Raw genomic sequence first — 22,792 nt, forward strand, 5'->3', positions numbered from 1 at the left:
CTCATAGGGCCTGTCCTGCTGCCCTCTCACCAAGCAGGTGGCCCTCCTCTGAACCCTCTCCAGGCTGACCACATCCCTTTTGCAGTGCAGTGCCCAGAACTGGACGCAGTACTCCAACTGCGGTCTGACCAAACTCACGTAGAGGGGGAGGATCGCTTCTCTGGACTGGCTTGAGCTGCACCTTTGGACACATGACAAGGTATGGCTGGCCTTGCTGGCTGCGGCCTGGCATTGGCGGCTCATGCTCATCTTAGAGTCAATAATGACTCCAAGATTTCTTTCCACCTCTGTGCTTCCAAGAGGGGAACTCCCCAGCCTGTATGCATGCTGTGGATTCCTTCTCCCAAGGTGCAGCACCCTGCACTTGTCCACGTTGAACCCCATCCTATTCTCGTCTGCCCACTTTTGTAGTCTGTCTAAATCTAGTTGCAGCCTCTTTCTCCCTTCAAGTGTGTTCACCCTGCCCCACACCTTAGTGTCGTCAGCAAACTTGGGCAATTTAATACTATCAGTTTAATACTATCACTTGCTGGGTGTTTTGGACTCATGATGCTAGGTGCCACAATGATTTAGAAATGTTCAGGGAACACAACGCAAACGACAATGGCTGCCGCACTGAAGCGGGACCAGCACTTGGCTTACGACACAAAGTCGTTACGTACCTACCAGCAGGCGGTGGCCAAACAACATTGCAACTGAACGTTGCGTGACTTTAAATTAGTATGTTTTCTAATAGGTCAGTGACATAACAATGAAACAACATTAACTGGGACAGCATTAAGTGAGGAGTACCTGTATAAAGTTTTCTGACAAGAACACACAAAATGGGATTACAGCCTTTCCAATGAGACCAGAAGGAACTTTAAGAAATGATACATTCAAAGTCATACACTGCATGATTGTTACAGTTTAGGTCCAGTTCGTAGCTCTGGGCAGGATGAAGTGGAGGGGAGACGCGGTGGGAAGGGACACAGACCAAAACCAAAAGGCTTCATAAGAGTCTATATATTATTAGTCTTCAATTCTTTTCTTCAATTATTAGTCTTCAACTATACTTTAAGGGTCATCTCTTTTTTTTTCATTGGGCAACTGGAATACACATTTGAAAACTACCTGCTGAGATGGTTCTTTCCATTAGTGTAGTTAAAAAAATGCATGCTATCGAGTCCTTTAAAACATGCTATTAAAGATGCGGAATTTCATAGACACCAGTTATTTCAGTAAGTTAAAATCATCTGGGAATTTGGCAGGTGACTAATTTATTTATCCAGTAGGGAAGTTGAAAAGCCGTATGAAAACTTTGGAATAAAAATAATATATTAAAAAAAAAAAAAAGCAGAGACGAAGGTATGCTCTTAATTTTCCTACTGATGTTTGTCTTTCAGAACAAGATTATTTTAGACCCCATGACTTTCAGTGAGGCCAGGTTCAGACCATCTCTTGAAGAAAGGTTGGAGAGCATTATCAGTGGAGCGGCACTGATGGCAGATTCTTCCTGCACACGTGATGACCGCCGGGAGAGAATTGTAGCTGAGTGCAATGCTGTCCGACAAGCCCTGCAGGACCTGCTTAGCGAATATATGAATAATGTAAGTTATATGCTGGTTTTAGTCTTTTCCTTCTCAGAGAATTATTAACCTGTTCTATGGCTCTTCTTAAAGGCTTAAATGCTTAGTAAAAAACTAGTGTTCTAATATAACGGGAATCCAAGAAAATCAAGGGAGCTGCTGAAATACTTTGGAGCATTCAACATTTTCATGTTTTAGGATCCTTTTACAATGGTTTGATGAAATTAAATATATTCAAGAGAATGTTTTGCTCTGAAAGAAAATGTCACAGGATCTCCCTCAATACTACTCTGCGTTGGGGTCTTGTATTTTTTCTTAACTAGGGCACCCCACACATTTTTTCAGTGTTTCTGATAAGATAAAATACTGTGAAATAAGTATAAAACTGCTGGTGGCAAGCAAAGTGGGAATATGGATAAGGCAAACGAATGCCCTCTAGAAACCTTTTTTCTCAAGCAAAATGAGTACGTATAGTGTGTTGCATTATTCATCGTTGTACAGAAATAGTCATTCTGGGTGGTATTAAAGTTGTGTGTAAAAAAGTTCACATGAAGTGCCTCCAGGTTTGCATGTGGGAGGAACTGGTTAAGCCATGAAGGATCTTTGTTTGCTAACAGTTTAATTGGAGCTATTAACTGCAAGTATGCAGCTTCCATGAAGCTGGTGAGTAATGTCTAGGACTGCTGCCTTGCACACAATGAAAAATGTATATTTTTAGAAATCTTAAATACAGCAAAGTGTGTAGGACTGGGGGGGAAAAAGTGTTCTGAATGGTATACATGCACCCTGCAGTTTGTTTTGTGTGCATAAGCTCTCCTTTTAAATGATCTTCTGCAGAAAATATTTTCTGCCTAGGGGTGCCTATCACAAATAATTTTGGAACTATTGATTCTCAGAAGGCACTAATAGCCACCGATAAGTGATAACAGAGATGACACTAAGTAGTCAAACAGCATTTTAAAAAAATATTATAACTAATTCCTGTAAACTTATTTTGAATATGGTGACAGCCACTTCAGACAGGTAAAGGTGATGCATATAAAACACCTTTCTTTAGGCCTCTAAACCTCTACCTATACGTTTTCAAATCTGGTTTCTCTTTTTAACCATACACTATATGAATTGCAATGTTTCCAAATAGATATCTTGAGGATTTAAGGCACCCAAAAATATTTTGTAGAATGAGTGTTTTACTCTACCCTTTGCTGTCCATCATCTGTTGATTTTTAGAATCCAAGCAGTACGTTGGGAAATTGTACTTTGATTTTCTTTTTCTATATCTCCAAATCCCATACATGTTGTAAAGGAATGTTTGTAGATGAAGGGTATTAGTATTTCTATTTCTGACACAGTTAATATGCAGTAACAAAAATGAAAATTCTGTCTTCTAGGTGTTGTATAGCGTAGACCATTGACATTCAGTTTTTACTTGTTTCGCTTCATTAAAAGTGAGCAGCTTCAGGAAAGAGCAGTAGCATTAAGTCTAGAATTAGGAGGCAGAAATGGTTTGCTGTTTTTTCAAGTGACAGTTGAAATGCTCTAAATGACAAGGAAATTGGTGCTGTTTTATTTTGAGGTGAAAGCCTTAAGGGATGGAGTTAAGGAACAGATGGTGATTATGTGAAATGTATCTTTTTTGGATTGCTGTCCATAGGATCTTATCTTGTAGAATTATTACATTTAGCTATAAGCTCTAAATCGTCTTTAGAGAAATTGTTTGAGAACGGATGGATTGTTGCTTTCTGTTTCTTTGTAGCGTCTCCTTATATATATTTTTTCAAATGGACAGAGCTTTGTGATGGGAGAATGCATTTTCCCTCCATCAGAAGCATTATTTCTGCCACCACTTTCAGATAAATTAGAGGGATCTTTACAGGTTCAATAATTGCACATACTTATGACCAGATTGCAATGGTTAATATGGCTTCAGGATTTCCCTTAAATGAACAGTGGAGTGATCTGTTTTTCACTTTGCATGGGGTATTTGAAAGGTTGATCTGATTAAATTACCCTCCCTAATAGCACAATAAGGACTCTAAAACCCGCAACTCTGATTTAATTTTCTCCCTGTGTTTCTTAAGGAATATAATCAAACAAGAACAATTTCACAGATACTGCATAAGCATCTTTTTAACAACAACAAAAAGCATGTTTCATTTAATTGAAAGTAATGTATTTCAGATTTTAAATCCATGCGCCTAGAAGTTGAGAAATGTGTACAGATGCATCTATTCTTTTCCTAGTTCTTGTTTCTTTAAGGTAGAACGAATACCTCTGCCGACACTGTCGTCTATTTTGGAACTTAACCTTTATCGTGACGTGTTTGTTTGTTTAAATCAGCATTTCAGCAAAATGTAAATGAATTTGCAAAACGTTCCTCTCTCACTGTCTTTTGTTCCATGGGGAAGAGGAAGAAGGTGAGAGGTGAGACTGCTTTTGATAGGAGCTCTGGGCAGTGGAATAAGTAATTCACGTGGCTCTTCCGTTTCACAGGTTCAGCGGCTTCTCTTTCTTACCACCATCTGACACTCCTGCTCAAGGCTTTGGAAGGCAACAAATGATCCCTCATGGTTGACTTGTGTTTCTGGTGCTTGGTAGCCCTTGGCACATGGTTGCCTGCCGAGGGGTTTCCTCTGGCAGTAGAAGAGTGGAGCCTTGCGTGGTTCATATGCCAAGTTTAGAATGAGCCCCATAATCCATGCGTTGAAACGGGTAGTAAGGTGGAGCCTTTTACAGCTATTATTATCCTTTGGAATAGGTTTTATGGAAAGGGAACCCTGTCATAAAAGCATAGGGAAGTAGAGCTGGAAGGAACCAGGATCATCTTTATCAAGCCATCCTATAAAAATCCTTTGTCAAACCTGTTAGTAAAAAGACAGCCAACCCTGACACAACCATACGATGCAACACCCTAACCTGCCACAGGTAGCGCAGGGGCACCACGGCAGCCAGTGTCCTGCTGCTGCATAGCTTGTTAAAATATGCTTGAGAGATCCAAGGAAGAAGGCCATGCCCTCTCCCCTCAAATCCGTACCAGTCTGGAGATAGGGTAAAATGATTTCCTGGTTTAAATAGGGATATCGGTTTGACCCTGATGCTGTCAGAGTATTCAGTTACCTCTGTTGCCCTCCACTGTATTCCCCAAATCTGAAGGATTTTTTAGCCCTACTAATAACCCGGTCATCTGTAATATAATTATGTGGAAGCCTTCTTAGTCTTCCACGCTCTTTTGCCCTATAAAGCTACCACTCGTTCTCAACTTTTGATCGCCTATCAACACAGGGTATTAAAGCATCTAATTCTCATTTTCTGCATGTCTAAAGATGCATCATTTAAGGGAACTGAGCTAGAGCAAATAGGAGGTTTCGGAAACCTTTTTTCACTGAAATGCAGGAAGGATGTTTGATTTGGCCCCAAATACAGCAATATTTTAAGAAAACGCTGCACTGAGTCCAAACTAGAGTGGGCAGCGAAAGGCACTTGTACTTGCTGACAGAACCAAACAGAACGAAAAAGAAGTGATAGAATTGAAAATGGATGGACCCTCAAGACTGTTGGGTTTCGTATTTAACGGCTCTAGTGAGCTCTTATTTAAAAGGGGGGGGGGGGAAGAAATCTTGCGTCATCCTTTTGAGAAGTAGCTCTGAAGCAGACAAGGTTAATCTATATGACAATGAACAGTAAATTACATTCATGAGACAGCACAATGTCCATAGCTGTCCTGAACTCCGCAAACAGTGATTGGTGACAGAGGTTGACTGCTGAGTCATCGGGATTGTCTGATTTAGTTACGGCAGCCTAGACAGGACAATCTATCAACTGATCTAAGTATTGCGTTGCTAGCTTTTCAAGGAATATTTGGAAAAGCAAGCCTGTGTTGAAGTGGTGTATTCTGCGAAAAGACTGAAATACTGCACCAAGCTATTTCACATTTCATTTTGTTCTTCTAGAGGACATGTGAACTCAGGTTTATTTCCTGCCCTGGAAGAAGCTACTTGGAGACAAAATGATTGGGACTGGATAAGAGCAACCTCTGTCTTTTTTAAATACCAATACCTTAGCTTAATAGTTAGCGATTTTTAATGTTACTCTTACAGTGATTCATCTGTGAGATAAAATGAAACTTTACTAACTGATTCAATACTGTTTTATGGGAATTGAAATGTGTACATCTTGAAGCCAGCCAGTTTTCTCAGAAGAACACTGATTTTATTGGGTGACAAAAAGCAGTTTTCCTTTTCTTCATATGATTATCACAGTGGCGGAGTCACTGAAAGTATGATGAAATAATTTTCCTTAGGGCGGGGTACGATAGGAGTGTACTTCCTTCCCATAGAAATCTGCAAATGTGCCTTTGGTCAAATTTGTGGCTTGCTAAGCATCTGATTCTTAGGAATCAAGCTTTTGCTCTGTAAGATAGATAAATATTACTTCTTTCCCTCTCTGTGTTTCTTCTCAGTTCATGTAGTGTCACAGAAACATGCACGTGCATGCACATGCGTGCTTGCGCACGCACGCGCGGACACACACATACACGGTTGGAGTTCTTTCAAACGGGAAATGTTTCACCACGGCAACAGCTGTGACATTCTACCGGTTGTGTGTGAACAAGCTAAGAACTATTGAAATGGAGCAACGTTACTCTTTACTCCAACCCGAGATGAAGGAACATTAAAGTTACAGTGGTGTTGCTACTTTTGAATTCATCTCGGCTCCTTCACGCACACCAATTAGGATGGACCGTTTTCTGCCTGGGTGAGTGTTCTCCTTCTCGTGGGGTCCAAGCAGCCTAGTATCCATCCTTTGAATGTCTTCCCTTTCCTCAGCTAAACATAACTTAAGAGTCTATTTCCCCTATCCAGAACAATCAGACCTCAGCCACAGTACAAGTAGTTGGTTTTCTTGTCTTTGCTTGGTAAATGGCATCAAGACTTGATATAGTGACCGATATGTTCAGTAACTATCACCTGCATGATATTACTGTTTAGCTGCTTACAGTTTTACAAATTGAAGAAACCCAAAACATTAGAGAATCCAGGTGGTCCTACTGTTTTGGGAAGTTCAGGATTACATCTTCAGTCCTTGCATCTTGTCTTCATTTTTTCAAGGCCACTGTATGATGTAGGTGTCTTCCATAAGCACCATTCGGAATAGGGAAACCATTATAGAAAAGAGTGGTAGTACTTGGATTGCAAATAACAGACAAAGAAACAATCTGCCCTCGTTTGGGCTTCGGTAGCCACACCTTGGTGCAGAATTCTGATGAGTTTGTTTAGCAAAATGCTCAAATAGAGCATTTGCTTGAGAATGAGACTGAAATATTAATTGACTTAATATCTGAGACAGAACATCCTTTTTCTGCAACATGCTACTACTATTGTGTCTACAAAAGTGTGGGCATGTCCATTTGGGTGAACTTCTTAGGTATGTTCTTTAGGTTCTCAGATTAATTTAATTATCTGAAATTTAATGATCTGAAAACAGATCGTTCTATTCCTGTCACTGTCTAAAATCCCCATTATGGTGATCATGATGGCTGTGATTAATAGGAATCTTTGGTGATGGGGAACCTTTCTAAGCACTGGGAAGATCCTTCATTGAGGTTTCGCCATTTATTGTCACCATAACCCAGGAGGTAAAATGAGCCTGGATTTTTCTTAGTTGCAGTTAACCTGCAGCATCACTGTATAAAATGCATTTTATAGTCCAATTTTTATTCCTGGATAGACATAGAAGCAGAAAAATAAATCCAACTGCTCTGGAACCCTTGAAACATGACATCATAGGGTACCTGTACACGTGCAGGGAGGCTGCTCCAATGCACTGTAATTACATGCACCCCTGCCACCATTTTGAAGCATGGGGATGCTGACATATGAGATTCAGAGATGCTATAATTATAACGCGTTGGAGTAGACTTGATTAATCATCTAGTCTGCTCGAGTGTACTAATTAGTGTGCTCCAGCCAGCCTCCATGTCTCATGTATCGGTGTCCCTGTGCTTCAAAATGGCAGCAGGGACATTTTAACTAAAGCACAAGCCAAAGTTCAAAGAACTATAGTTAAAACACCCCTGCCACCATTCTGAAGCGTAGGGATGCTGATAGAAAAGACGTTGCGGGTATTTTTATTAAAATGGCTCACAGAGCCACTCTAATTAAAATGCTCCCCTCCACCCATGGCGCACATGTAAAAATGCCCATGAATTCCTGAAATTGGAAATCTTGCAGAGAAAATTTTAAAATTGTAAAGCAAAGAAAGGTACAACCAACAACACTGTGGGGGAACAGGAATGGCAGCTATGATTTGCTTACCTCTGGAAGAAGAAACAACAGATTTTATTCTTATTTTTTTTGGCCTGATCTCCAAGACTTGCCATTTGCATGTGTGACTCCTATTTCTGCATCTTGAGTTTCTTAAGGGGATTAACACAGCTGTAGTCTTTGAATCCTCATAGTTTTCACAATGGTGTTTTTACTTTTCTTAAATTAGGAAAGTCCCTGGTTCACTAAATCTGTACCTCAAATGATACCTGTACATCTGTTTTCCTTTCACTCTTGTCCTTGTTCTTTTTTCTCCTGCAGAACTCCCAGACCTCTGTTTTTTCTAGCCACGGTCACATGCCCATAGTCTGTCACCCAACCCAGGAAATATTCCACTAGTTGTATGTCTAGCCTTTTGACTGGCATCCCAGTGAAACCAAACCCAAGCTGTGTCTCCAGCCAGCAAGGTTGAACAAAATGGGTTTGCCATAATCAGACTGTACTGGTTTCATAGTACAATGAGTCTGTGTTTGGTGAAAACTGCTTCTGTGCCATTGGTTGTGATCGTGGCCTTCCTAATGATAATGTGTGGAACGGTTCTCGGTGAGGCCCACCTAAGCCAGAACGACTGCTTTAAAAGTTCTTCGCTGCCGGTGGAGGTGCAATCCATTGCCCTTATGGACCTCTTGAGACTCTTTTGGCAGGCTTGTTTCCAGATGTTCAACTGTTGCAGCTATAACTCAGGACTATTTCCTTGTTCCATTTTGGCCAGCAACCAAGTCTATGGGAGTTCAAAAGAGTCTTTAAGCTGTTTGCTACACTCAGTATGTCTATAGGTGCTGTCTGTTGCTATCTCAGTTACTACAGATGGAATGGCCATGTGACCTGTTTATACTTGTACTTAATTAACCCAACTACTACATTAGCTTATACTAGTTAATTTTTTTTATCCATATAACCCTTCTAATCAAACACAAAATACTAGAATGACTAGCCCCTGCCCCCTTTTTAGCCAGAATAAATCTTTATCAGTATATTTTTAAGTAAGTGATAAATAACTGTCAGAAGAAGAAACAATCAACAAAACATACCCATAGTTAAGTGTTTCCAGACTCTTTCACCTAGCACCAGGTTGTGAACATTGATTTTTCCACTTTTACCTTTTCCCCGGATCACCTGTGGAAAGGTAAGAGAAGGAAAGAAAAAACACAGAGTGAACTCTGTTTTCTGGGGGCCGAACGGTATTTTGTCTTGTCACTTTATAAATTGCTTCTAATATTACTCACAAAGGGTGTTGCACAAATGTTACATCCCTAAACTGAGAAGCAAGCATTTAAAACAATCAAAATGCCTCATGTGCATGCACACAACTAGCATTATCATTAATCCTGGTAAAAGTTAATATGCAGAGAAAAGGGATGTTCTGCGAAACTTATGAATGTATAAATGCAGTTGTGTGTGTGTGTAACTATCTCCTCATAAAAGCAGAATACCGAGCTTGCATGCTGTTTACAATTTCTGGCATCTCCTCTAGGTGTCACTACACTATATATAAACTGCCATTATATCCTTTTCAGAACATACGACTTGTTAAATGGAGCTAAAGGTGCTGCAAATCATTGAGTCTGTCCCGAGAGATTTCTTTCTTCTTTTTCCTCTCCATTTTTATCCCTCCCTTGACCTCTTATTTATCTTCTCGGGCTCTATATTATTTTTGTTTGTTTTTAGCCTTGTTCTGCTTAAACAATGTTCCTTTTCAGCTGGTTTGACATAGCTACTTACAGAAGATGAAAACTGTTTGTTTTTACACACTGTTAAATACAGTACACAGTTATAATTTAACATGTTTCAAATGGATTGAGGTAATACTGTTCATTGGCACTAATTTTTAGGAAACAGAAAGAACAACCAAGGGATACCTATCTCCTTCAGGATACCTTCTCTCTTGACCTTTTATCTTTTTTGCCACTTAGGCTCCAGTACAGCAGTGTTCTTATATATACTTTTGAAGTTAAGAGTCTGCTAAAGTTGTAGTGGTACAATTCAAATTACATGTGATATCATATCATATTGTGTCATCCCCCATATCTCCATAATTATGTAATATAACCAACAGGGAAGCAAAATGTTTTGTAGGTATCACACATAGTAATCAAGAGTCTTATACTATTTTACTAAAGCTGCACATACCTATTCAAATAATCTGGGAGAATTCTCCCAGATTTGTTGTCTTGGTAGGAAAAAAAAACAAAAAACTTTACCCAGAGTCATGCATACAGACATCTGAATGCTGAGGCCCTGAAGAGTGGTGTGTTTGCAGTGCTGATGCTTTCTAGTCAGGGTATGCATACATGTCACATACTCTACAGGCTTCCTCAGTCTGCCTAGTGACAGATGGTAGCAGTGCATAAGGCAGCCCTGACTGATCCACAACTCACTACTATAAGTTAAAGCTGTGATATAATATGTTTGAATCATTTAATTTAAGTCTTTGTGCTCTGTTTACTTGGATCTCATTAGTGGTATAGCTGAACATGATGATTGCTCAATACTAGTGGCCTTGACAAGTAGAATTTATTCTACCTCCCCATGCTGCTGCTAATAATACTTAGGCACATAGTATCATATACTGAGTCCAGATCCTGCACGTATTGTTGTGATGTCTCAGTCACTGAACATGTCTCAAACCTGTAGTAGCCTCCATGGGTCTTATTCAGTCATGTCATCTCCTTCTTTCTTTACCCCAGTGAGCACTCCTAAATATTTAATAGCACTAGACAAATAGTGGGATTTGTTTTGGTTGGTTTTCAAACTAACAAGATCTTGGTGAAAAAAATCTTTTTGGGAAAGGAATGGAAATTAATACATTCGGGTCTTTTTAGTGAAATTACTCCAAATGTTTCATTCAACACAGAATTAGGGTGACCATATATCCTAGGAAAACTTGGGCATTCCAAGCTTCTGTAGCCCAGTCCTTGCCACTTGCCATGTGCAAGTGGGGTGGTACTTGCTCCGGTCTACCCGCCTTGTTCCTGTACAGAAGCAGTGGTGCCTGCCTAGTCACATGCCTGGAGCACCATGCCACTCTGGCTTCCTGCTAAACTCCACTCCAGACTTTTGACCAACCCATCAGAACTAGACTATGGAAGTCAGGACTGCTTGTGTTTGCCGAGGCAATATGGTCGTCTTACCCAGAATAAAGGATTTTATATTAGTTTGTGGTATTTGTGCCTTTGTCTTTCCTTATAATTTCAGTTTAAAAAATTTAAAAAATGAAAAGAAAACATTGATATTTTCAAAACAAAGTGTTCAACAAGAATCATTTTAGAAAAATCCTTTTTATGGCAAAACTACTCACTAAGTTTTTGAAATAGAAAATGTTCTTTTCTACCAAAAATACTTAGATTTATTATTTATCCTTATAATCACTGTTCCCCTTCTCAAAGTCACTGAAGTCAAACCCAACAAAGATATGGGTTATTGAATAAAACATAGGATTGTACAACATTGCATCTTTCCATAAATTTCGTCTCCCATTTATGTTGCTCCTCTACCTTCCTTTTTCCAGTTTATTTCAAAAATAAGAATCTGAATCGTATTTATTTTTGTTTGCTCTTAATCCAGTACATCAAAGTAGCAGTGACTTCACCAACCCTACATCAAATATACATAAGTCATTAGAAGTTTGTGCTGCAATTACAATTGCTGTATTTAAAGTAAATGGACATGTTGCCATTTAAAGTTATCTTTGTAATTGAGCGTACAATATCTATGAAATGTCCTTCAATCTTCTGAGTGTCTATAGGATATTAATTTGTTATTATATAGCTTAGGTGTTGGGTGCAGAACAAAAGTATCTAAAATATTTTTGGAAGTATATTAAAAGCTATGACTGTGCTGCCTGTGCGATAAGCCTGGGAGTGCTGCCAAAGAGTGTGACCCACCTACTTGTTTCTGATTAACATACACAAAGTCCCAGAAATTTGGCAGTGTTGCCAAGTTCATGTGTGCCAGTGTGCCTGCCCTCAGCTCAGGGCATGATTCTTAACAGTGCACCCCCACTCATTGTGAAGGAGGGGGTGGACATGCCAAAATTAAAATATGCCTGCTGGAATCAGGGAGTTTTTACACCTTAAGTAAGTACAGGGAGGTTAGATCAAGTTAGATCAAGTTAAAAATAATGACCTGATCTACAGTAAGTTGGGATGGGTGGGGCTAGCAGGGGGGTTATGGGAATCAGAGGGGGCAAGCAGGCCTGGGGAAAATTCTGGGGGTCCATAGTGGAATGGGGAACAGGCAGAGGCCACAGTGGAATTGTGGAGGGGAGCAAGCAGGATCTTCAGGGGGGATTGCAGATCGCGGCAAACAGGATCCGTGGGAGTGATCGGGGGGATTAGGGGTGCAGATGGCATCTGTAGGAGAATTGGGGGGGGCAGGCAGGGCCCACAGGGGGTTGGTGGGGTCCAGATTCTGACTGGATTCTGCCATTTTTAGACTAGTTTGTGTTCACTGAACTTCTATATAATTTGCATGTCGATCCAGCTAACTAGTAACTTAAAAGTAAGGTCCACATTTGGGTGGCCTAAGCTAGATTGGGTGGCCATTTTTAATGTGATCTAACTTTCTTCCCCTAACCCCATTGAATGTCTGTGCTTAGCCTAAATGTACATCTCCCTAAATACCTCATACTGTTTTCTGTAACTTTAAGATTTTTTGCTTTAACAGGAGCTTAGTTTCACAACATGCAAAAATAAAACCAAATAATGATGCTCATTCAAAAATAAAAACAACCAAGAGGAAACAATCCAAATAATCTTCCAAGCGGTAGCTGAAAACTAGTGGAAGTTTTCTGAGTCAATTGTGTACCTTCTAAAGGTGGGCAGGTAGGCTTTATTATAGTTATAGGTATAGTTATAGTTTGAAATAGGAATGTTCAGAGGCAGAGGGTGCATATACATATGAACTTTACTGCCAAGTTGACTAATTAGCTCTGCAGTAAAGTGTCACGTCTACATGAGTGCTGGTATTGGGGAGCAGTAAGGCTTGGGGGGTCAACCACACGGCTCCACAGTTTTGCCACCCTTACGCCCCAGCCAGCTTCTCTGCTGCCTGAAACTGCCACTTGGACCCTGGGGATGAGTCTCTGAGCTAGCTGCCAATCTGGGACTGCTTTGCCCTGGCTGAAAGTACTGCTGTCTCAGGCACACGTGTAGATGTTGTGCCCAGGAGCAGTACACTCCAGTGCAAACTGCTCTGGAGTTCATCACATATTAATTGCATATGTAGATACACCCAGTATGTAGGTCATTATTAACAATAGGCTTTGTAGTTCTTATATTATTTGATTTAGGAGTTAAATTTATACCACTTTCACTGTGCTCTCAGAACATGAGCTACTACAGTTGCTTTGAAGTTGTTAGCTGCAGTTAATCCATTGCAAGTGTTATGACTTTTTCCTTTAAGTCCAAAAGTAGCAGTAATCCAAAAGTGGAGGGTGGAAGGGGGAGTAAAAATAGTGATGTTATTACGGGTATATTTGCTTCTAGGTTACATATAAAGGTCAAAATATAAGCAGGTCTTTTTATATAGCGTTACCAATGCCTTGACACATCGTATCACACAAATATTGACACATCATATGTCTAGTATGTTTACAATGCACGTATAAACACATCAATAGTATTTATAAGGTAACTGTATTAACCTAGTTTAGCTGTTGAAACTATAAAGTTATGTGTAGGGGTAAACTTGCTTTATGTACGTGACAATGGTGAGTTTTCTTCATTCAGAAGTACATTTTCAACGTAGAATCCGAAGACTAGACAGTGCTACTCTTGTTCTTTGGTTTTATTTATTTTATTTAATATTAAGTTTATTGATGGAAAGAAAGTATAACCACTTTTAGGAGCTTGGATTAATGGTTTTGGATGTCCAGAAGAGGGCGCACTTGCATACCACAAGTGTGGCCTGCATAATTAAAAGATCTGTATTCTGATGCCATATATCAGTAATAAAAGGAAATTTAATAATAAACAAAATGGAGACCTATTTTTATTAGATACAGGCTCTTTAACAAGACACTAGATTAAAAAGGTTTGTGAAGGCAAGTAAATTATTTTGAGTTCTGTATGCAATAACCACACAAACAATAGAGTAAAAGATCATGTGTTAAAACCCACTTGCATTTTAGAAAATTATTGATATTCTGATTTTACTGTTACTGATTTTTTTTTCACGTCAGGAATGATTTTTTTTTCTGGTTTATTGTTTATCGGGGAAAATAGCACCCATGTGTACTGAAATAAACAGAGTAGACACTGTATATAGCACAGATCAACTTACAAGTTGCCTTCTCCTGCACTAATCATATGATAAAATGAAAAGCCATATAGCACAATTTCATTGCACTGCGTGGAATTTTGCTGTCTGACCTGTCATATCATCTTGTGATTTACTGATTGCAGTGGAGTTTCTTTGACAGATCATATCTTGTGATTACAACAGAATAACTTGTCAGTTGAAACTCAGTGTCATTCCTTACAGAGCAGTATGTTCTATGAACATAGTAATACATGTAATTTGTTTGAACTGACAAATGAAAGCGGGGGGGCGAATAATCTCTGGTGTAATCAGTTAATAACATTTTCATAACGTTAGAATGCTGGATTATTCTCGGATCGGCAGCTTGTACTTTACTTTATTCTAGGATTTTTAACATTGACTAATTCTCATCAAAAAACAGAACTAGTCATCTTAGACACTACACTAAGCAAAATAAAAATTTTTATGGCTTATCTTAGCATATCAGGATATCAAAGAGAAATACAGTAGTTGGTGCCACAAAAGTACCAACTTTGAGAATTGATTTTATGACATATATAATTTTTAAAAATATCCTTTGTTACTCATATAGTCACAACAACAACAAAAAAATTGAGTTAGTTTCTCTGTTGACATTTTCTAAAGTTTCATCTGAGGTCAACAAATTAAGTTCCACTCAAATCATTTACATAACAAAATGGTAGCAAATCACAATTAAAGTTTACAGGAGCATCCTTCTAAAGGGGATCAGTGTTAAAGTCTGCGAATGCAAGATCCAAGGTCTTAGGAGTCTAACAAAGTTCTTTATAGTTTCATAGTAGCTAGGGTCAGGAGGGACCTGAACAGATTATCTAGCCTGACCCCTGCCACAGGCAGGAATGAATGCTGGGTTCACAAGACCCCAGACAGGTGATCATCCAACCGCCTTTTGAATTTGCCCAGGGTAGGGGCGAGGACCACTTCCCTGAGAAGTTGGTTCCAGATTTTGGCCACCCTAACTGTAAAATATTGCCTTCTGATCTCTAACCAAAACCTATTCAATTGCATAATGTCATGGGCAAGTCATATATCAGTAGTAAAAAAATCACTTTATGCCAGAGCTTGTACTTATGTAATCTCCAAAATATTGTTTACTTTTGTGGTGCTCCTCCTGTTACACTTTTGTGGTGCTCCTCTTGTTACACATCCCAGCTTCACAGCCAACGATGACAGATACAACTACCTCCCTATGATTTTCCATTCATTCTTATGGCTGGTATAGGTCAGGCAGAAGGCAAGGTGTATTTGCATTTTATAGATTAACAAAATTGGATAAAGTAAACCTATTACTTATAAAAAATTATGTGATAGATCTCTGATTTAGTTAGTCTATGAGGTGTAAATCTATCCTGCCTTCTGCCTCATTTCAAGCTAACATGGCTAAGTACCTCTCAGCATAGGACACTGCATACCTCAGTATGGACTGGGTCCTCAGCTGGTGTAAATATTCCTAATCCCTTCAGTTTCACTGGAACAATTCCCATTTGTACTACCAAAGGATTGGATTAAGTTAATAACATAACTTGATTATTGCACTATCATAAAATATTTGTTCTTCAGTGTGAAATCAAAGAGCCTCAAAAGAGAGTTCTGTAGCTTTAAATGAACACCGATCATATTTTTTTAAAGCATTATCTACAGTACCTTGGGGCACAATGTGTAGTAATGTAGTTACTACAAGGCTGTCAGATTCATTGCCAAATAGTATTTGAATGCAGGGATCAGATAAATTAGATTTTAATTGGGTTTTAAGGCTAAGCTGAATAAGTAGATAAGGTAGAATTAACCAGAGACATATTAATGTAATGAAACCCTTGGTTCTCTTAGGCTATTGTAATAAAGACCATGCAATCTATTGTTGATAAGAGATGTCATGGAAGAGCTGAAAAATATTGACAGTGATTGGTAGAGTGAACAGTGACATCTAATATAATTGCATTTTGAACACTGGAAACCCAAGAAACTGGACAAAATTGCGTTAGTTATATTTTATTATAGCATTTTGAAGGGAAAAAAGCTAAACAAAATTGAGTTTTCCAAGCTGATGAGACCACTCAGGCTGAGAATTTACCAATTGTTGTTGTATATATTTTTTGTTTTTCCTTTTTTCTGTCCCCCTCAAAGAGTAGAAGAGAAATTTTGGCCCATTATGAAAAGATGGTAACGTTATCTTGTTTATTCACTTCTTTTTAACAAGCTTATGATGTTTTTACAGTGCAGAATTTAATTTTCATTGCAGACATGACCTTTTTCCTAATAACTTAATTATATCTTTCATGTGGCTTTTGTGTAGATTTATTCAAATGATTGGAATTTGAATAAGGTTATAAAATCCAAGCACTCAACTTGTATCTTATTCTATTCCTTTGTCTTAAAATATATGTTACCTGTTAAAGCTGAACAGTATTTTGAATGACTGGGGACCTAGTAGTTGAAACCTTTATCTGAATAATCTGTTATATAATTTTAAGCATGGACTATGTCCATGAATACATCCTGTGTTTGCAGTGGGTGCTTGGTCATTTATATTCAACTTGTTACACTTCTTTTGTAACAAAACAATTAAATTAGCATTAAAAAACTGTTATAAGTAAAAAGAGAGAGACTACAACTCAGTCATTAAGGTCATGCCCAGACAAGTCGAGCCATGCAGTATGTGGCGCAGCAAATACATATGTGGTGCCACATACCACACATTTAGATGTTCTCCATGCTGCAAAGGTGAACTTCCCATGCATGTGCTGTTCTTCTTTTTTTTTTTTCCATGGGTTTTTTTTACCCCTGGATATCCTGTGAAAAAAACAGAGAAACAGAGGAGTGCACAGATGGGCAGCATGTGCCACTCAAAAGTGGAACCAGGCCACCTGGAGCCACTCTGGCTGCCAGCCAGGCTTTGTGTGGCAAAATTGCCACTGCTACAGTCCCAGGAGACCCCCAGGACCCCTGGTAAGGCTGTTGGGCCAGCCCAGTGCTGGCCCCAGCATCTCCTAGCCCACCCGGGGTAACTTGCCGTGCACTGAAGCATGCATGGCATGGGCATTCCCTGGGGACAAGCAGCAATGAATGTAATGTAAGCACAAAAGATGCTGGGGAGAGGGGTCAGACCTTCACTGTTCCTTATAAGAGTATAGAAGTATAATTCACTCGAGAACTTATAGGACTGTAGAATGGAAAGTAGAATTCAGAACTTATAAAGTTGGGACTGAATCTGCAGACAGCATATAAGCAGACTTTTGCGTTTGAAGAGCCCAGATGACGTCCAGTTATGGGACCAGGACTCGTGTGCCAAGTCCTATGAAGCTGGGTGTCCTGAGTTCCCAATGATTTCGAGTGGACGCATCATCATGTCATGAGAATATTCAGACTTTGAGCTAGTAAGCTATTTAAGTAGATATCTAACATTAATCTTGTAAAGAGTCTCACTGAAGCCAATGAGTCTAGTCATAGGAGTATAAATTAGGCATATGCTTACCTACATATCTCTGCTGAGGTCTAAGGTTCTTGTGTGAACAGCTGTTTTGAGCCCTGATCATGGAAATATTTGTTGTGTGAATAGCTCTTACATGAGAAATCCAAATGACTTTTCAGGAATTAACTCGTAATTCCACAAATTTATTTACCCAAATATTCTAGAGTTGAAAGAAATAGCAATATATAAATGGGATAAGGTACAGAATTTGCCAGCATTGTAAACTTCTCAGTCAAACTCTAGTGCAGGAAAGTTAAAATAATGACCCCTTTTCTCATGAAAATATTGTATTATCGTTGTTTTCCCAGATAATCCATATTGACTTTATACGAGTGGAAATCTTATTTCTGTATTCACTGTTCTTGGCATTTGTTACTATATATGTTTAATTGTTAGTAGTATGTTAAAAAAAATTTAAAAAGTAAACTTATAAAGAGCCACATTCAACCATTTGTAGATGTACCAGACAATAAAACGTTAAGGCTCATTAGCTTGGAATGACCCAGCTGTGTTTTATGCATAGGGGTCATTTCTTTACTAATGAGCCACTAAGCCAGATGGCTAACCCCACAGTAGTCTAACTACATTAGTGTGATTTAGATCTTTAGGCAAATTACTTTTATTTTTTTAATAAGAGCAGCCAGTGGCTCTGTTGAGGGGCAGCTTTATTAGAAATGTGCAAAACAACGTATTTGCCTTTAAAAGACATATGGCTAGGATAATCTGTCTTTTTTTTATATTTACACTAGTTTCTAATATAGCTGCAAATATGCATAACAATCCAAGTTGTTACATACCACTCACACTATAGATATGTTTGGGGGAGAAAACATTTTTGACTTCTTCCTATATTACATTTAGTTTGAACAGATAATCTAATGAAACCCATTCACGTTGCCCCTGTTGCCTCAGTTTTGATGTGCATTTATGAATACTTAAAAGTCAGTCACTAATAATTCTTTCCGGGTGAGTTTTAAGCAGGACATTGTGATGGTTTATTAGAAGTACTGATTTGAGTCAGATATCTGAAACAGAAATACGGAGGAAAACAATATCTCTTGCATCCAAGCATATATTCTAAACTGTATGAACAGTATGTTTCAGTCAGTTGATGACTGATGGATATTAAGTGATGTCTTCTGAAATTTGTGTTGCTAGATATTTGTTATAGTTTATTTTCAATAGGCATTGTTACCAGATTTGCCTGTCACTTTGGGGTGTGCTCATTTATTAGGGGAACATTGCTGGGGTCTCTGTAATTCTATCAATGTGTTTCTATATGGGGCTGTATCTCTCCCTTCTGCAAGGCCTCACCTCCAATGCAGCTATCTTGCAGGACTCAGTTTCAATGGGGCTGGGTTCTTCCAACCACAGAATCAGTCAAACATTTGTATACACATACACACACAGATTAACAGGATACGCCTGAGCCAGGCCGGGTTATTTAGCACTGACAGGCGAACACCCTCATATGCCTTGAGCTCAGTTCATCAGGGCAACAATAATGCAGTCAGACACAAGCACACGGGTTAAGAGAGTGCATCTGGGTCAGGCTGGACTATTCAGCATTGACAGGCTGACACCCTCATGTACCTTGAACTCAGTTCATCCCTTATTTCAGCAGGACAATAATAAATGCAGTTAGACACACACACGTACACGCTAACAGAGTACATCTGAGCAGGCTGGGTCTGATCAGCACTTTCAGCTGATACCCTCATGCTCCTCAAAACTCAGCACATCCCAATCTCTTGTCACAATGGTCCTAGTGGTAACTCCCTTGATGAGCAGACCACCATAGTATTGGACATTAGAAGGATCTTTGGCTTAGGTAAAAAAGGCATTGCTACAGAGCAAATGAGGAGGTCAAGAGGAAGGAAGAGTAAGTGAGGTTCAGAGAGAGAGAGAGTATAGCAACAAGCTTGACCATAAAAATTATTTATTGCCAAGTATATGAACTTATGATGATAACAGTAGTAATAGCCATACAGGAGAGACAAATAAAACAATTATAGTATTACATAGTTTCAGGTAGGTATTTGGGGAAGTCTAGCTCAAGTTTGATCAGAAAAAGTCAAGTTTAGAAAGTTGTGCATGGAGTTAGAAAGCAAACTTAGGATCATGGAGTCAGAGAGAGAGAGAGAGAGAGAGAGAGAGAGAGTTGGGATCTCACCATTCAGCAAAGCTTGAACCAGTCGAGGTTCCCAGGTGCTCGGTGGACCTTGCAGACAGGCAGAGCCCTCAGCATGATCAATGAAGGGATTGCATGCAGAAAAGAAGTGGAGCTGGTGCAGCTTTTGGATCCAGGCACCAGGACAGAAACTTGAGCTTCGGTCAGGGTTTTTACAGAGAACTAGCAATGGTTCAAGGGAGAACACAAGGTTTGTGTATGGGTAAAGGATGGCTCATATGGGTTAGGGTTATGGGTAGCTGATCACCCCTGGCTATGGGTGGCATTACTCTGGAGGAGCTCACAATAGAGACAGGCAGATTCAGTGTTTTGGGCACCAATCAAGGAGTCATTACTAGAATTGGTCTGATTATTGCTTACCTGGATGTGTGCAGATGTGGGTTGATTAGCATATGGAGCAGGAATCCCCCATCATGCAGTGCTCCCCTGCTTCTCTGTTCCCAGAGTTCAGTGCAGTCCTTGCCTTGAAATCCCTGTTCTGCATCCTGAATGCTAATGGAAGCGCTTTCCTGTCCCATCTCCCATGTAAATGAGTTGCCATCCGGTTCCATCTCCCATGTAAATGAGACCGGGGAGTTGCTTCCCTCCTATCACCCTTGTCTGGGGGGATTTGGGTGCATCACCTACTGCATCTTCACTGTCTTTTGTAAGTCCTTCCTCTAATCAGTTCTTGTTCAGCTGGGGTGGGGGGGCGTGGAGGGTGAGTCCTTTGGGAGTCAGACGGGCTGCGTCCTGTGCCAGGGTTCCCCAAGAACATGAAGCTGAGAGGAAACATCATGTCTGTCATTGGTGGATCATCTTTGAAAGCTTTTAATGAGGGCGTTGAACAAAGAGAGGTTTGTCATTTAGGGCTCAAGGAAAGATCAAAAGTAAGTGAGGGAAAAGGCTACTAAGAACAAGGTCTAGGGATGCCAGGAGGGTAACTGGAGAAAAGCTGATGCGCATAAAGACATCAGTGACTTTCCAAATGTTTTTTTTTGCAGCTGTCCTAATTCAGACATAGTTGTGGGGGGGAGATGCCTTTAATCTGTGCCATTCACTGAAGAGCTCATGAAATATTTTTTGAAATGCAAAAGTGTTAATGCCATTGTGTTTCTCAAGCAAGCTCAGATTTGTGTAATTGCATTCTATTTAAATTTCCTCTTGTGCTTTCTACTGAATTTTTTTTTACCTGATTGCTTATAAAAGTCATTTATGAAAGTCATTGCTTATAAAAGTCATAAATTAGTCTTTTAGAATGATTGCCATTGCCCACCAGTGACATGACCTGGGATCCTGGTTTTCTCTGATTAACCGCCCCCCCCCCATCCCTAATTTTCAGATTACAAAAAGTAACCCCAAATCCACATTTTTCCATGATTAAAATGAAACACTACTAATATACAACTATATATATAGTGATGTTTGATTTTAATCATGGAAAAATGTGGATTTTGGTTTTTTTTAATCTGAAAATTGAGGGGGGGTGGTATATTAGAGGAACCCAGGATGCCTGGAGATGACTGTATATGTAGGAGTAACGCATAATTCCTTCATATTCATTCTGGATTCCTTCTACATACGCAAATGTTGCGTATTAAGACCTGATTATATTTATAGCTGTTTTAAAACCTTATTGGGCAAAAATAATATAGACAATATTGCAGTTGCAGTTTTGTTTGGGAAAAGACTGTAGCAACTAGCCCAAAAATGATATGTTTATGAGCCAAACAAGAAGTGATAAGCAGAAATTCTGTATCACTTTGGAAGTGTTAAGCAACAAGGGGTTTCTGGACAGCGGGCCCAGAGTAAAGAAGTACTCATTACATATATGATTGCATTCCAACTACTTGAGTTGACCTAATAAAAGATAATCAAATTCACCCAAAGAACCTTGTCTGTCATTGCATATAATACAAGCCAGGAATTGGGAATAAGCTTGGAGATATGGGGCCAGATTATGCATGCCAGATGTTTACATGGACAGGTACTTCTATGACCTGGGGCCCTTTGAAACCCTGCAAAGGCCTTGCTGCACAGTCCAGGGTATACGATGAGAAGGACGGCTGCAGATTTGAAAAGTTCAAATAGAAAAATATTCTTTCTTAGCATGCAGCGTAGTTTAGACCAGTAGTGAACACAACACATATTCATCCTGTTGTTGTGGGTGGAGCAGGGGCAAATCTTTGGGTATTGCCATTTTTTAAGTAGTCTATGTGTGCCAAACTTCTGTTCTCTTACAGGTGTAGACTGGTTTCCTATCACTTATACTGGTAAGTGTAATGCCTGTACCTGGCCAGAGGTATAACTCCTGTGTGCATGTTTCTAAACCAGACAAATGCTCTTAATCAGACTATTTCTGAAAACTGCTAATGAAGGAGATTCCATAACTTCCATCAGTACCTTATTCTATCACCCTGCAGTTATGACTGTAAGGAAGTTTTTTTCTTAAATTAATTTAAATCTGTTTTGCTGCTGTTAAAACCCATTGCTTCATTTCCTGCCCTCTGCAGTTGTTCTTCTTTTTTTTTTAGGGCAGCTTCACAGACATCTAAAAATGATTGTCATATATCCTTCCACCTTCATCTTCGCCTCACAGTAGAGGTGATCATGGGAGGCTTTTATTTTGTTTTAATTTTTTGAGGCAGCCATAGCACTGATAGACTTGAAACTGCTATTTTACTAAGTTAAGTATCAAATTCCTTAGAAATATTTGTCTATCTTAGATTCCAAAGTAAATTAAAACACACATGAGAAGTTAGAGGAGCAATATCAGTTAATTAGTGGATCCTTACTTTGTGATTCCAGCCACAGCAGGATTTAATTTATTTTTCATACAAGTTGCAAGTCTAACACAGCCTTGAGATTTGATCTGGATTTACAAGGACAATTCAAACATTTGTGCAGTTCCCTTATGAGGTTAAGACTGTTGTATCTGCTATTTTGGAAATCACTTGATGGA

At 39.3% G+C, this 22,792-nt stretch overlaps 1 protein-coding gene across 2 annotated transcripts in view; it reads left to right on the plus strand.

Moving 5' to 3' along the window:
* The window catches only part of CTNNA2 (catenin alpha 2), an 870,740-nt gene that overhangs the window by 317,966 nt on the left and 529,982 nt on the right, over window positions 1-22,792 (plus strand). For both annotated transcript variants that reach the window (XM_019552979.1, XM_019552980.1), the window contains exon 7: window positions 1,386-1,589. In XM_019552979.1, coding sequence (XP_019408524.1) covers window positions 1,386-1,589 — 204 coding nt within the window. The remainder of the gene's footprint in view (window positions 1-1,385; window positions 1,590-22,792) is intronic.

The sequence above is a fragment of the Crocodylus porosus genome, unplaced genomic scaffold (assembly GCF_001723895.1).
Source record: "Crocodylus porosus isolate Cpor-Errol unplaced genomic scaffold, CroPor_comp1, whole genome shotgun sequence".
NCBI lineage: Eukaryota > Metazoa > Chordata > Crocodylia > Crocodylidae > Crocodylus > Crocodylus porosus.